Raw genomic sequence first — 14,260 nt, 5'->3', positions numbered from 1 at the left:
GGCGTTCAGGGTCTCACTGCTAGATCAGACTCATAGCGATCCGCCTGTTTACAGCCTCCCAAGAACTGGGGTTATAGAAACACGCCACCATGCTCAGTCCCAATCGCCGTCTCAGCACGACCCAGGGGCAGAGCCGGCACGGCAGGCCCGGAGATCTAATAGCTACTGCCAGACAGTTTTCCAAAATACTTGTCCTGACTTTTCCTCTTCCATTCACCTCCCACGTGTTCAGTAATATTCTCAGGAAAAGGAATATAATCAGACCGCTTCTTATCACTGCAGCCTTGAAAATCATGACTGATGGCTATGGAGTAGGGATGGGATCCGTTTAAATACATTTGGCCCACACAGTGGAATATTCTGAGCAACAGAGCATAATAATTCTTTTTCTCTGAGAGGTTGCAGCCAACACTTGGTCATTAGAGACACCTGCAGGCTCAGCGCGACAGAATCAAGGGACTAGAGTCTATGTGGGCCAGCAGATTCAGACGCCCACGCAAACGTGCGGCGCAGATGAAGGCCCCTCCAGCCACAGGAATCGAGCAGTGCGCCCTATTCCCTCTGGAGGGCTGGGCCCAAAAGCCAAGTGACTGGAGACACTGTCTGACCCCGGTGTATAAGCCTCCTTATCGGGCCGGCCAAATAGCTCAGCAGATTAAAGCTCCTGCAAGCAGAGGCAGGGGCCGATCACTGGGCCTGCCATGGGGGCCCCACCCCCAGGGCGCGCTGAGATGGCCCTTGAGACTAGGCGTGGTGGCACGCACATGTAATCCCGGCTCTTGGGAGGCTGTAAATACACGGAGCACTACAAGTCCGATCTAGTAGTGAAACCCTGAACACCTTGTAGGCCCTTCCCTAAAATACAGAAAAAATAAAAAAACTCCTTATTTACCTGAACACTTAGTTTTGTCATCTACAAAATGAGAGTCTTAATGTAAACTTTCATGATTAAGCGTCACAGGAAAATGCTTTTTAGCATATGGGTTGGATGTGATTCTATGAAATCGAATTTTTGTTTACAGGAGTCCATATTTTCAGTACACAAGAATTACATTCCTTGTAAGAAGTCACTGCATTATATAACACATATTCGTAGAAGGCTTGAAGTCCTGGGCAAGGGCCAGCCAGGTAGCTCAGTAGATTAAATTGCCTGCTTAGACAGACACAGGGGTCGGAGGTTTGATCTGCAGCCTGCCACCTCCAGGGTTCGCTGAGGCAGGGAATGAGACTGGGTGTGGTGGCACAAGCTTGTAGTCCCAGTGCTTGGGAAGCTGAAAACAGGAGAATCATTACAAGTTGGACCTGTGTGGTGAGCCCCTGTAGACCCTGTGGACGCTGCTTTAAATACAAAAAAAAAGAAAGAAATCCTTGAGAGTTTTCCAATCATGTTCCTTAAGAACATGTTTCATCCTATCACTGTCCTCATTTTTAGAATTTGAAATATCCTGTAGTTCAACGGCAGATAGATCACTATGTTATTAACACACACTGGAAGTCACTAGTTTATTAGTTCACTAGCTGCATAGCCGACTTTTGGTACTTCTTTGCCTCTGTTTTACCAAATATTGATCAAAAATAATCCCTGGCATGAATGTTCATACTTGAGTGATTTATCTAATTAGTTGCACACCGACATGTATTGAGCTAATTAATTACTAGCTAATTTTGTTCCAGATAAGATACTGTCTTTCCCTAATCAACTAAGAAACCACCCTGTTGCAATTTTTATGCTTTTGCCCTTTGGTGTTCCTTGCTCTGAAAAGCAGTTCTGATGTGGCGGCACTGTGACCGCCAGCTGGAGGGGCCAAAGCCGCGTTTTCCCTTCATCCAGGATAAGCTTGAGGAGGGAAAGATTCTCACTGTGTGGTCGCTCAGTCATCTTCCTTTTCATCTCATTCTGTTTCCTGCTGTCTTTTTCTTTCGCGTGTCTTCCTCCATGCCACGTGCAGTGCGTCTGGCGCAGTTATGCCGCAGATGAGAAATCTGTCTCCATCGCAACCTGGAAGCCGCACTTGAAGGCCCTGCACACCTGCAGCCCCACCAAGTAGGTATCCGTGTGACAGCTGCTCCTGCGCAAGGGTCTGTTGGGGTTGCTTAGAAAACCACATTCACACACAAGAAGCGTTGGCTCTGGCTTGCCTTATTTTCTGGTGGTCTCGGAGAGATTTGTGACTATTCACCAGCAACTCAAGCACAAGCCTAAGTGGACTCAGTGTCAGTCCTCACCATCCCCAAAGTTCTGTAAAAATTTCTTTCTCCTATTTCATGTTAATTTTTTTACTATCGCATCTTGTAACAGTCACTAATTCTAAACGTAAGCAGCACAGTTCTTTAAAAACACGGACTATCTCCCGTTCACTTGACCTCAGGAGGGGTTCGCCTTGAGAGTAAACTCTCTTTGCCTATTTGAGTCCAGAAAAAGTCATTTGTCATCCCGGCCTCATAGAGGACAGAGCTCTCATCTGCAGATCAAATCCATATCAGGAGCCATAAAATGAGAACTTGGAATAATGGGATTAGGGTTTAAATGAGACAATGGGACCACTCAGATTAAAATGTGGAATTATCATAGAGCATTTTTTTGAAGTAATATTATGTCTACTTGCACTTCATTGGCCAAAGCGAATCGTCCACTGATCCCTAAGCTCAAGAGAACGGGAAGGCGCCACCCTACCACGCACTAAGCGGAAGGCAGCATCTGAGGGATTATAAGCAGCCTTCCTTTTACCTCAGTGATCTAACATTTTTTAACAGTCGTAGGTCTTAGGCTTTTAGACAGCAGTTCTGCTAGCAGGGCATCATGAAACCATAATCATCACTAATTAAAGAAGCCCTTGTTGGAACAGTAAGTCATGAGAAAGACTTTCTGTGCGTCGTTCCACATGCCTAGAATACTCAGTCCTTCCCATTGTTTCCAAAAAGTATTAAATTGTCTGTCTAGCTCTGTGTTTTAGAACATGGCTCTTTCCCTCCCAACAAAGCCCTAAGCTTAGAGCTTCATGGGATTCGAGACACAGTCACTTCTGCAACTCAGGAGAGCTACTCGGTGTTACTGAGCTGGAAAGGACAGCAGCTGCAGGCACCCCTGACCCTGGCAGGGTCACTCTAGCGGAGTTCTGCGAGGCGGTCCCAGGTACCCAAATAGAAAGCAGCAGGCTGATCAGCCGCAGGCGAGTTTCAGCAAGTGACGCCCTGTCTTGCCCTGGACTTACACAGAAAAGGAAAAGCACTGGTGAGGCGCTTCCTAAAGGAACATGTCTCCTACAGGCTCAGACTGCCAGCGCAGAGGGGTTCTGGGCGACCCTTGCCCTCAGACTTGGGTGAGGAGGCTCCTGGACGAGGAGAGAAGCCGGAGTGCTGTCGCATGAACGGTTGGACCAGTATCCTCTCTCCACTTAGAGCCTGGAGTTGAGTTACTCCTTTTACTGAATATTAGATCATTTCAAAGTTTGACTACAGGAAAAATGACCCAAAAAGGGAATTTAACAATGCCATCTATTCCTTGCATGATGAATTTAACGAGAATTATATAGATATTAAGTTCTTGTCTTCAAGAAGTTTTTGAGATAAATGTAAAAGAGAAAGGTGAGTAAGAAACCCAGCAGAGGGTTCTCAAGTGACAGAAGAGAGTGATCTATTATCAAGTGTGATTATCTGGCTTCCCACTGACTGCAGTTTTTGGATTAAAAGTCATTCTGAAGCCTAGAAAAAAACTATCGAAGAATGACTCAAGTTCCCCCAGTGCCTCAACAATGATTTTACTCATGTCAGGTTTTTTGCCTCCGCTATGTTCCCTGTTGTTAGTGGGGTGGATGTGGAGGAGGACTGACTGGAACTCCCGCCTTCATCCTGTCCCCGTCGTCGTCGCCCTTCACCCACCCCTCCTGCCCCACCTTGCATCCTCGTTAACCTGACACTCAGCCCATTCACTGCTGAACACTTAACTGTCCCCGTGGTACAGTCTCTGGTGGCACAGTCCCTGGTAAATTCCATAGGAGCTGGGACACCCTCTCCCTTTCTCCAGGGGCCCTGCATGGTTACTGTGATTCTCAGTAATTGTTGCTGTTGTTATTGTTGCTGTCGGTGATGACGTTGGTGTGTTTTGGTTATTGTTACTGTTCTTTGTTAAATCGAGAAGAATATAATGGAAATTGTGAAGTCTCCCTCAAGAATAGTAATCAGTGCACCAAAAAGCCAAAACTTCACCTACAATTTTTAACATACTCTCAGATTCCCTATAGCCAAGTTCAAGACCTTTGCTTTAGAAAGAAAGCATATTTTAGTCAAGTTTCTACATTTGTGAGAAGAATATTTGCAGTAACTTATAGGAATATCTTTACATTTGTAATGAGCTGGCTTACTGTAGTGAGAGACAGACCAAACTTCTTTTTTTTCTATCATGCATTTCTCTTTACCATTCAGAGTCTAACCCTTCAACAAGCATTCATGGAATTTCTCTGCACACAAGACACTGCTCCACGCACTAGGAATGCCATAGTCAGAGAGGAAAAAGAAGGTGAAAATCTAAGGACTCAGGAAGTATACGTGCCAGGGATACTAGGACTAGACAATAAAATTAATTATATGTGAAGCAGCAATAAATGCTAAGGAGAAAAGTAAAATTGCAACAGGGTGGTTTTTTAATTGATTAGCTTTAGGAGGGGCTTGTGTGTTAGCTCAGTCGTTTAAAGCGCCTGCTTGGGCAAGCTCAGTCAGGCGCAGGGGACCACGGTTCCATCCCCAGCTTCACATGCCACACCAGAGCCACTCTTAAGGCAGCCTGACCCAGCCAAAAAAAAAAAAAAAAAACAAGAATCCTTCTCAAGTTTAGAGCCGGCAGGATAGCTCAGTGGACTAAGTGCTTGCTTAGGTAAGCACAGGGACCAGGGTTCAATCCCTGGCGCCACATGCCGCACTGGTCCCGCCCCTGGGCGTGCTGAGATGGAGATGGAGTCTGGACATGGTGGCACACACCTGTAACGCCAGCACTAGGGAGGCAAAAAACAGGAGGATCACTACAGGTCCAAGCTGTATTGTGAGACCCTGCACACACACACACAAAAATAAATAAATAAATAATATAATGAATAAAAAGAAAAAAAGAATAGGCTTAGGGAACATTTCAAATAGGTGATCAGGGGAAAGATTGAATTATCAATAACATGATTACCACTAGGGTCCTCATCAGAGGTATTTTTGTCATTAAAGAACACCAGTTCCATGCTGTAGTTCCCTATAGTTTGAAAAATATGTGGGATATTTTGACCCCACAGGCTCATTCCAGGGAGGAATGTGCAAGAGAGGACAAAAATGGAGGAGACATACCACCTCCCTCCCCCCAAAACCTACTGGGGACACAACACAGCACCTTCTCGTTCTCTTTTTTCAGGTTCAGTCTGTCCCCTAAATTCACCATTCAGGTGCATCACGTACTATGTCAAAGTTTCACTTGAATAACAGAAAGATTTATAGAAGGAATAGTTTTCTTTCTTTTCTTCTCCAAGTGGGCGAAGACTATGCAAAGGGTGAAACGTGGGTAAATGTGTGATTTTAGACAGCAAACCAGACACTTCACAAATCTATAAGAAAGCAGGAGCTCCAGTGATGCTGGGGGCACCCTAAGATGTCCCGTTTCAGAGACTATTCAATCCAATGCCTTCAATTTAGTCATTTTAAAAACAAGACTCACATGACAATGAGATGTTTGCTCAGAGTTCTCTGGGTCATTCTCAGGGTAGTGTCCCTACACCTTGTTGATGAAACCTACATTCACCAAGATAAGTTATTAAAATTGCCACCCAACAGTAGGCAAGAGGATCTCTCACAGATTTTCTAGGCATGTCATTTACCTAAAGGGGATTCATACTTGATGCAATAAGAAAAAAATCTTTAACAAGTGACTGAATTACAGAACCACAGTCACATATTAACGATTTCAGCTTTGGAGACCCAAAAGTGTGCCCAGGGTACAACAACCACAGCTGCATTGAAGGAGCATCCTCCTAGAACCTTTGGCAATGCCGATCAGATCGGAACTGGCTTTGCTTGACCATGTATAACTTCAGCTAATGAAGAGTTCGTGGGTTTGAGCCCCGTGTGGGTAGTATTGGATCTGTCAGATAAATGTTATGCTATCTCAGATCTATGCCACGTGAGTACATCGATGGCCAAAAATACTGCTTTTCTGAGTCATCCTTGAAAAGGGTCACTTGAAGGGTTTAATTCCCCAATCCCCAAGTGGGCCATGAGAAAGTGCTGTAAACGTATTCACCAGTCTGTCATCATTTCTCTTCTGTCCACACGCACCTGAAGGAAAGAACAAGGGGAAGCAGCAAGCAGGTTTGTGACTTCTTTTTTGCTACATGTTTGTTCATAAATCTTATGCCTGATAGATGTCTTAAATGTATCTCATGAGTGAAATCAATCAACAAACACTAGATGATTAAAAGTGACCTTTCACAAGGTGGCCTGCAAAGTTTGCTGGCTCTCATCGATTTCTCCATCCTTGGGAGCCGCAGTGTCTTTCCCTAACTCACTCACTATCACTTTGCACAGTCTACAGATCATAGAATATTCTGGGGGGAAGAGAATTCCATTTTCCTGGACAAAAATTCTTCTCAAGTTCCTTAAAATGCAATAATCTGTAGAGAGCTGCTTTTCAAAAAGAGGAATTTTTTCTGAATGTTTCAAGATGGGATGGTAGCCTTTCCTTTTTTAGGGTCCTTCTTTAGGGTTGAGAAACTTTTATTTTCTTACTCTTTGGAGTTATGTTCATGAGGTGGATCTCCCCAGACCACTCAGCACTGAGGTTTCCTCCAGTGATCTGGTTCAAAAGTATCCACGCCCCTCCTTCCTAAAGAAGAAAGCCCTCCCTGGTTGTCTCCAGGGGGCTCTTGCTCTCTCCTTCATGCTGTAGGCAGAAGTGCTTAGTCAGATTAAATAGCACAGAGGTAGACATGAGTGAATGCAGAGGAAAAGAGGAAATTTTGGCTTGTTTAAGAAACACAAGGAAGGGTCTGGACTTAGGAGCAGGATCCCAAAGGACAGGGCCAGCCTGGTCCTCACTGCTGGTATCAGCAGTGGCAGAGGCAGAACCAGCAAGAGCACACAAGGGCCCAGAAGGGATGATGGGACACAAGTGCACGCCTCTCACTGCCACTTGTTTTAGTAACGAGGAAACGAAGGTGCTGCTAGGTGGCAGTCAGTGTGGTCCAGGGACTGTTCCACGAGCTTTGTCCTGTTTTAATAGTGACATTAATTACACAATAGTAACCCAACCCCAAGATCCGTTCAGAAAGCGCACTTGGGTGACAAGACTCCGCTTTGCTTATTTCTCCTTGCACACTTGGAGGGGCTCCCACATCGAGACGTAAGTGCACCCTTTTATGCTGAGAGGAAGTTGTGGTCCCACGAGGCCCTCTGGGTCGCAGGGAACCTAGGTGCTCAGGGATGGTGTTTGAGTGCCTCTCTGCTCAGTAGGGATACAGTTAGCATAAGAACATCGTGTATTCCTGAGTGATACATCTGGGAAATTTCAGCTGCCTAAGATCTGAGTCCACTTTAGAGAGTGGAGTCAAATGGCAAATCTCTTGACCAAATAGCAGTGCTGCCCAGTCACGGCAGCTGGGGCCAGTCTCAGAATATACTTTTCCTAGATGCTGGACAAGGCAAGCTGACCTCACTGTCCTTCTATTGTGACAACTTCTCTTTAAAAAAGGTTATACAAAATAAATCACACCCACCATAATCTATATTTTAGCCTCTTTGGTGATATTTTCAAAGTGTTCCTCATGGCAGGATCTATCTATTTATGATTCATTTCAAGGCTGACTCGTCTCAGTGCTAAGGCTAGAGGCAGGCACCACTGGCACAGGTTCTGCAGTGTTTGAGAGTAAGATCACCTATCCTGGCTTCAGCCTCCAAAATGGAGCTGCTGTGGTCCAAAAGGGAAGTCCCCAAATCCTGTGCAGGTGCTAGGATAAGGGTGACCTTTCCAGCAATCCTGAGTGAAGGATAATAAACTTCTTCAAATGTTAATATGGCAGAAAACAAAGAATCAAAGTATCGCTGTGAGCTTCAGCACACTGGCCCGAAAGCCAGACTCCAGCCAGCTGTCACGACACAGAAAGACTACCCATGCAATTTGCTAAATTTCAGGATGTCCACGTGTCCCTAAAGCATTTAAATCCATGATGGACGCCAGAACCTGAGGTTCTCAAAGATAACTCACTGTGGGCCTGAATACATACAAAAACAATGAACTGTTTATAACTTAGAGAATCAATCTCTGAAATTTCTTGGCGCTCTGCAATTAATAGACATTTAAACACACACACACACACACACACACACACACACACACATCCCTTAACACAAATCCTGTCCTACTACTTAGCCTGGATACCTTGATTCCCATTCTCCAGCTATCTTTCATATCCCCAGTGTGAAGCTTTGGCTCAGTGTGAAAACTGGCCTCCATTCCTAGACCCAGTGATAAACTATGCCTGACAGCAACTGGTTTATGAAGAGAGATAAAACATAAGCCAAAACAGGAAATAGAAGTATTGAGAGAAAATGAAAGTAACACTGCAAGAAACTAAAGGAAGTAAGTTCCTTCGTTAGTAAGTTCCTTCCTAAACTAAAGTAAAGGAAGTAAGTAAAGGCTTTCATTTATTTGTTTCTTAACCCACACAAAAGTGTACACCTTGAAGCTGCTGCTTCAGGGCTGGCCAACTAGCTCAGCGGATTGAAGGGCCTGCAAGCAGACGCAGTGGTGAGGGTTCGATCCCCAGGCCTGCTGAGCTGGCCCTGCCCCCAGGGCACGCTTGACCCTGAACACCCTATGGAACCTTCCCTAAAATACCGGGAAAAAAAAAAAAAAAAAAAAAGGAAGCTTCTTCTTCAAAACTCCCTTGGCATTCAACTTGAGTTTCATGAATAGTGGAACACATAGTGTTGAGCCATGAATGCAGAAAGGTCATTGTAATAAGAGTAGCAACCCTGTCATCTTAGAAAGTTACAAATTTGTCGTTAAGCAAGCAAAATATACACAAAAGAAAATGTATCTATAATGAGACTTCTCCCGCGGAGGACAGCAGCTCTGGGTCTGGAATATTCTTAATTAATGTCTGATCTCATTTCAAGGAGCCAGTACCCCTGGTTGCGAGTTCCTACTGCCCTCGGGGCCACTGGGTCATCAATGGTGATTTCAGATCTGCTAGACAGACGAGTTGCAGACCAAGCCAAAGCCAGAATGTTGGTCTTTCAGCTATCTCAGAGCCCAGAATCTCCCAAAACCTTTTTTCCTAATGTTTTATTGTGTTAAATACTGAAAGTAATCTAGAATGAGCTAAGAAACTCAAAGCAGCCCCCAACACCCTCTCACAGCACCGGCTGTGTCATGGAGGGAGAGCCAGGACTCTATCTCCTGCCATCCGTTCCTTCTGCAGAATGGGTAGAGGTCAAATACTCACACAGTGGTTAATTATGTTGCCCACTCTCAGATATTCTCCTTACACAGAGAAATTATTTCTCTCTACACTGAAGCTAGGGTGTGTCTAAACAAAATTCATCTACACTGTCTCAAGCTAAGAAACAATGTCACTGTTTGTAACATTGAAAATTTTTCTTTACAAATACAAGCCACCAGTTCCAACAAGAGCTTTTTTAATAGAGTTCTGCTCAGCAGTGGTGAAAAGAATGTTTCTTCACCTGTGGGGAACAGGGTCAGGCACCAATTACTGTTGGTCTCAGCAGAGCCTGTTCTGTTCTTCCTCTACTGAGACCCTAAAGACAATGTACTTGGTCATTTTCTTACCATTTCTTTTCTTCCATCTTCCCACGGACACAGCTCCACTCTCATACATGTGCTGGTAAATGGGGTTAGTTGTTTTATTCTAATTAATCATCTCATTCTTTTTCTAATTCATTTCTTCTCTCTGTGTGGTGTCAGTTGTGGTTTTCAGAGAATGGAATTTCCTTGTGAAGTCACCTGGAAGCGTTAGTCCAATATTCTCAAGTAGGAGCACTAAGTTTTTCTCCCTGCTCAGGTAGTGAGTAGTGACCAGTGAGTGATTCACCACCCCGAGTCAGAAGGCTTTCACCACGCCCTAAGTTTTCATAGCTACAAGAACAGATCCTAGCCCCTGAGGCTTGGGCGTTATCTCTGAATCTCACTGCCCCTGTCTACCTTGTCTTTTAACTCAGCACGGTTGGCCAGCTGTTTGCCTTCTACTTATGCTTCTGACTCTCAGGTAGCTTACTAAGCATCCATAGAGCCACCTCAGGTTCTCAGTCAGAAAATGGCCTAAGTTTGCCTTAGCAGGTTAACTCTGAGACTCACAAGATGCATGTGTAAAACTTTAAGGCGCAAATAATAGTCTTGCATTCCATTACAAACTTGCACTCAGATCTACGGAATGTCCAAACTACTGTAGCTGGTGGCTTCCTGGTGTTCTGAGCAGGGTGTGGCTGTTATGACAGAACTCTGTGACAGTCTGGAAGTGGTCATGTGCTCTTATGTTCCTAGTGCTTTTGCTTTGTGTTACTTACACTTCCTTTCTTCTGTGTCCAATGAATGCTGTGCGTGGGTTGTTCAACTAAACCCGGTAAAACTGGACCTCACCTGCTCTCCAGCATCGTCAGCTAAGATCCTTGTTGTCAAAGAGTTACATTGGTTCAAGATGATCTTTTCAAAGTGGACCTTCCTTCTGTTCACCTTTACAGATAGAAGGGGGAAAGGATTTACTCTTTTAAAAACACACTGCAGAATTTCAAATTTAGGGCTTGCCAAATAGCTCAGCAGACTAAAGCACCTGCTTAGGCAAATGCAGCAGCTGGGGTTCCATGCCCTGCGTGCTGTGCCGGCCCCACCTCCAGGGTGCACTGAGACGGCAATTGAGCCTGAGTGTGGTGGCGCATGCCTATAATCCCAGTGCTTGGGAGGCTGAAAACAGGAGGATCACCATGAGTCCAACCTGTGTAGGGAGACCCTAAATAAGTACATATTTTATGTATTAAATACATAAAATAAAATAAAATAAAATAAAATAAAATAAGAAATATACTTTTAAAAGAAAACTAGATACCTGGGATCTTCCATGTTGTAACAGGTATTCTAGCTTAGAAATGATTATAACTACAGGTGTTTCACACAAAGCTAGAACTTCTGTCTTAAATTTCAAAACAATTAATGTTTTCTACCTTATTGATTTCTAAAATGTGTTATTCCTCTAGCATTTTTACTGGTAGGTACATGGATACTTATTACAGGACTTGCTGTGTTTTGAAATGTGCGTATTCTTACTTTCGTAGGAAACAGCTGCTAACACAGAGCCTGTCTGCTTTGTGTCAACCCCACTCATTTCAGCCTTGCAATTAAGAGCCCTCACTGTATTTCCAGCAGCACCACAGAGTTCTCACCGCTTAGTCTGTGTATTTCTTTGCAAAAAAAACAAACAAAAAAAAAGAGCTATAAAGCCAAAAGGCCGTGTTTTCCAAAAAAGTAAGGAAGAGCCCGCCAAGCTCGGGCCCGGCGGTGAAATGCTTAGTAATGTGCTGCTCTATTTCCCCCGCTCTAGTAAGCTCTGCAGTAATAAGCAGAAGCTCTTCAGAATGTACACCTCCCGGAAGCCGAGGTACCGGCATCGTGGCTGTTGACATGGGATTTGAGAATGCCAACTAACCTCAGGTGCATGACCAGGTGGCACCACCCCCACCTGGGCCCTCTTCAGACTCACTCTTCCCAGGGACTTCTTGAATGAGGTCTCCAGCTTGCTCATCACTCTCCTTGTTGCTTCATGCCTGCTTCGGTCCTCCGCGCCACCGGGACCACCAGGCAGGGGTCCACACAGCCCTGGCATCGGCCCCTCGGTGCCTCCTTGTGGTGGGACAGCTGCTGAGCTCCTGCACGCACTGGACTGTGCCTGGTGTGCCTAAGGACAGACTGCAGAATGCTCATCCCAGGAGGGGCGAAAGCCTTAGTTGAGTGCACAGTAACTCCAGTAGCCCACGCCGTAGGGCTCCCTAGCAGGAGCGTAGGTTAGACCACCCACCACATGCTGGGCCACCAGAACACCTTGGCCATCCGGCTCCTGGGGTGGGTGGGAACAGTGTCCTTGTAGAGCAGTTTGGGGCTCCCCTGAGCATAGGTCTTGGCTGGGGGTGTAGGATTGTGTACCACAAAAGATGCACCACCAGTCAGTGGCCACAGCGACCTTTTGGTGCCTTTCTCCAAGACCTACTTTTTGGTCTCCTGGGGGTCGTCTTGACGTTCATGCCAAAATCACCGCTACATAGATCTTCCTAGAGAATGACATTTATAACTAAGACAGGGAAATAATTGGCATCTTAATGTAGCAACGAAGAGTCTATATTTTTAATCAATGTGTATTTTCAGTAACATCTACCTAATTAGTTTAATCCCATATAATCAAAATGCTCTGTTAATTTCCAAGGGAAAATGAAGGAGAGCTACCAAAAGAGAGTTTTTTCACCAGGGGACATAACAACAGATTTTTGCCTTGGGAGAAAAAAATGCCCAGTTAAAAAATTATGGATTAGGATGTTAGTCTTACCTATCACACTATTCTGTCTAAAGAGAAAGTGAAAATATTATGTTTTCTTGAATGTGATGTGCAGTGTGTTTATTTCAAAACAGGCTTGAGACTTTTTTCAGATTAGTAGGCATTCATGTAGGTTAGAAGGGCAGAAGGGATATAGAGTCTAGAATTCGTTATAAGTGCTTTAAATGGTACTGAGATTCAGAAAATATTTTCACGGTTCATTATTTCATAAAGATAATATCAAAATGTTTCATAAGACACTTTATGGATATACTTTAGATATATTTTAGATTTATTTAGATATATTTTATTGGAGCAAGTTTTAAATATTTTACCGCTATAAAAAATAGTGAATTTCAAAATTGATGTTTTCATCCAACTTTTTACTTTTTTAGTAATTGAAGTTTAAAAAACTATTAACAGAGTTCCCATTACAAAAGTTTTTATGATCTTTTAGCAACTTCCTGTTCATTTAGTTAGTATAGAAAGAGACATCTTGAAAGTTTGAAAAAATAACTTCATATTTTCTAACCCCAGCCTACTACAGTAAGTTACTGTTAGTTCCAGGAAAGACAGAGAACAAGAATAGAGATGGCATTTGTAATGACAGTTGTGTCTACTCAACCATTTATTAACCTAAGGAAGAGTTCAACAATAAGCACATATTTCCTGTAATTTGTCATTACAAATTTAAATCATGAAACAGTTGTGTTAGAGTCAAACAGACCTTTGGGCTGAGACAGGAGGATTGCAAGTTCAAGTCCAGCTTATGTAATTTAGCGAGACTTTATCTAAAAACAGCTGCGGATATAGTTTAGAGTGGAGGCCTTGGGTTCAATCGCCAGAACCTAAAAAAAAAAAAATAAGAAGAAAAGCAGGTATTGTTGGACACTATCCCTTTGAAAGGTTTGCTTAAATAATCTAAGGCTTTCCAACGACCTGGAGAACCCAGCCTGAGACTAGAGCGGCGCGGTTTGCTGCGCACTTGCACTTAGGTGGAGCGCAGGGAGCCCTCCGCCCGCAGCTCGCCTGACTCCTCGCGAAGCTGCCGCCTGCGCTGTGCACGCGCTTCTGCGCTTCGGCTGGTCCCAGGGTGGCTGCGTCTGCGTCGCGCAGGCAGGCTGGCCCCTGCTGCATGGTCCATTTGCCCCCTGTGACCCGAGCTCCGACAGCTGGAGTCCGTGGCCGATCTGTCATCCTGTGAGCCCACATATGCAACATGGAGCCTTGTGCAATATCGTCTTTTTGAGCACAAAGGCATGGAAAGGTCGATGTGACCCCTACTTGTTAGCTGTGAGGCACATGGCCACCAAGCCCATTTGCTGTTGGCATGCTGCAGTCGGGGACGGTGGGCGCTGCGGAAAGTGGGCAAGCGGAGGTCTCCACTCCGTCCCCGACAACTCTGCCCCCCGACAGTGCTGCCTTCATTCCCGCAAAGGCCGTACCGGACTCAGAAAAGCTGTCCCAGGGACTCCTCCTCGGTGTCCCATTCCCTCCTGTTTCTTCACTCCCTGCCCAGCCCAGGCCCTTGCACATCGGTAGCACTGAGCTGCCTTCCGGGCGTAGCATGAGTCCTTCACAAATGAAACCAAACCAAATGAGTACACAGAGCTTCGCCCAATTCGCTGGCTGTCCCGCTGTTTTCATCTCCAACGCAGAGATGAGGATCTGCCCTTCGGGGCACGTCACACCGCATC

The 14,260-nt window shown here is 44.9% G+C and overlaps 1 protein-coding gene across 2 annotated transcripts in view; it reads left to right on the top strand.

The window, feature by feature from the left end:
- The window catches only part of Kcnq5 (potassium voltage-gated channel subfamily Q member 5), a 574,968-nt gene that overhangs the window by 504,890 nt on the left and 55,818 nt on the right, over positions 1-14,260 (top strand). The window contains exons 8-9 of one of the 2 annotated variants that reach the window (XM_023718706.1): positions 1,950-2,044; positions 11,580-11,636. In XM_023718706.1, the coding sequence (XP_023574474.1) occupies positions 1,950-2,044; positions 11,580-11,636 (152 nt within the window). The remainder of the gene's footprint in view (positions 1-1,949; positions 2,045-11,579; positions 11,637-14,260) is intronic. The other variant, XM_023718707.1, reaches the window with a different exon arrangement.

This window comes from Octodon degus, unplaced genomic scaffold (assembly GCF_000260255.1).
Source record: "Octodon degus isolate 3935 unplaced genomic scaffold, OctDeg1.0 scaffold00061, whole genome shotgun sequence".
Classification (NCBI taxonomy): domain Eukaryota; kingdom Metazoa; phylum Chordata; class Mammalia; order Rodentia; family Octodontidae; genus Octodon; species Octodon degus.
Note: the sequence above shows the minus strand (reverse complement) of the source record. Positions and strands in the feature narration are given on the sequence as shown.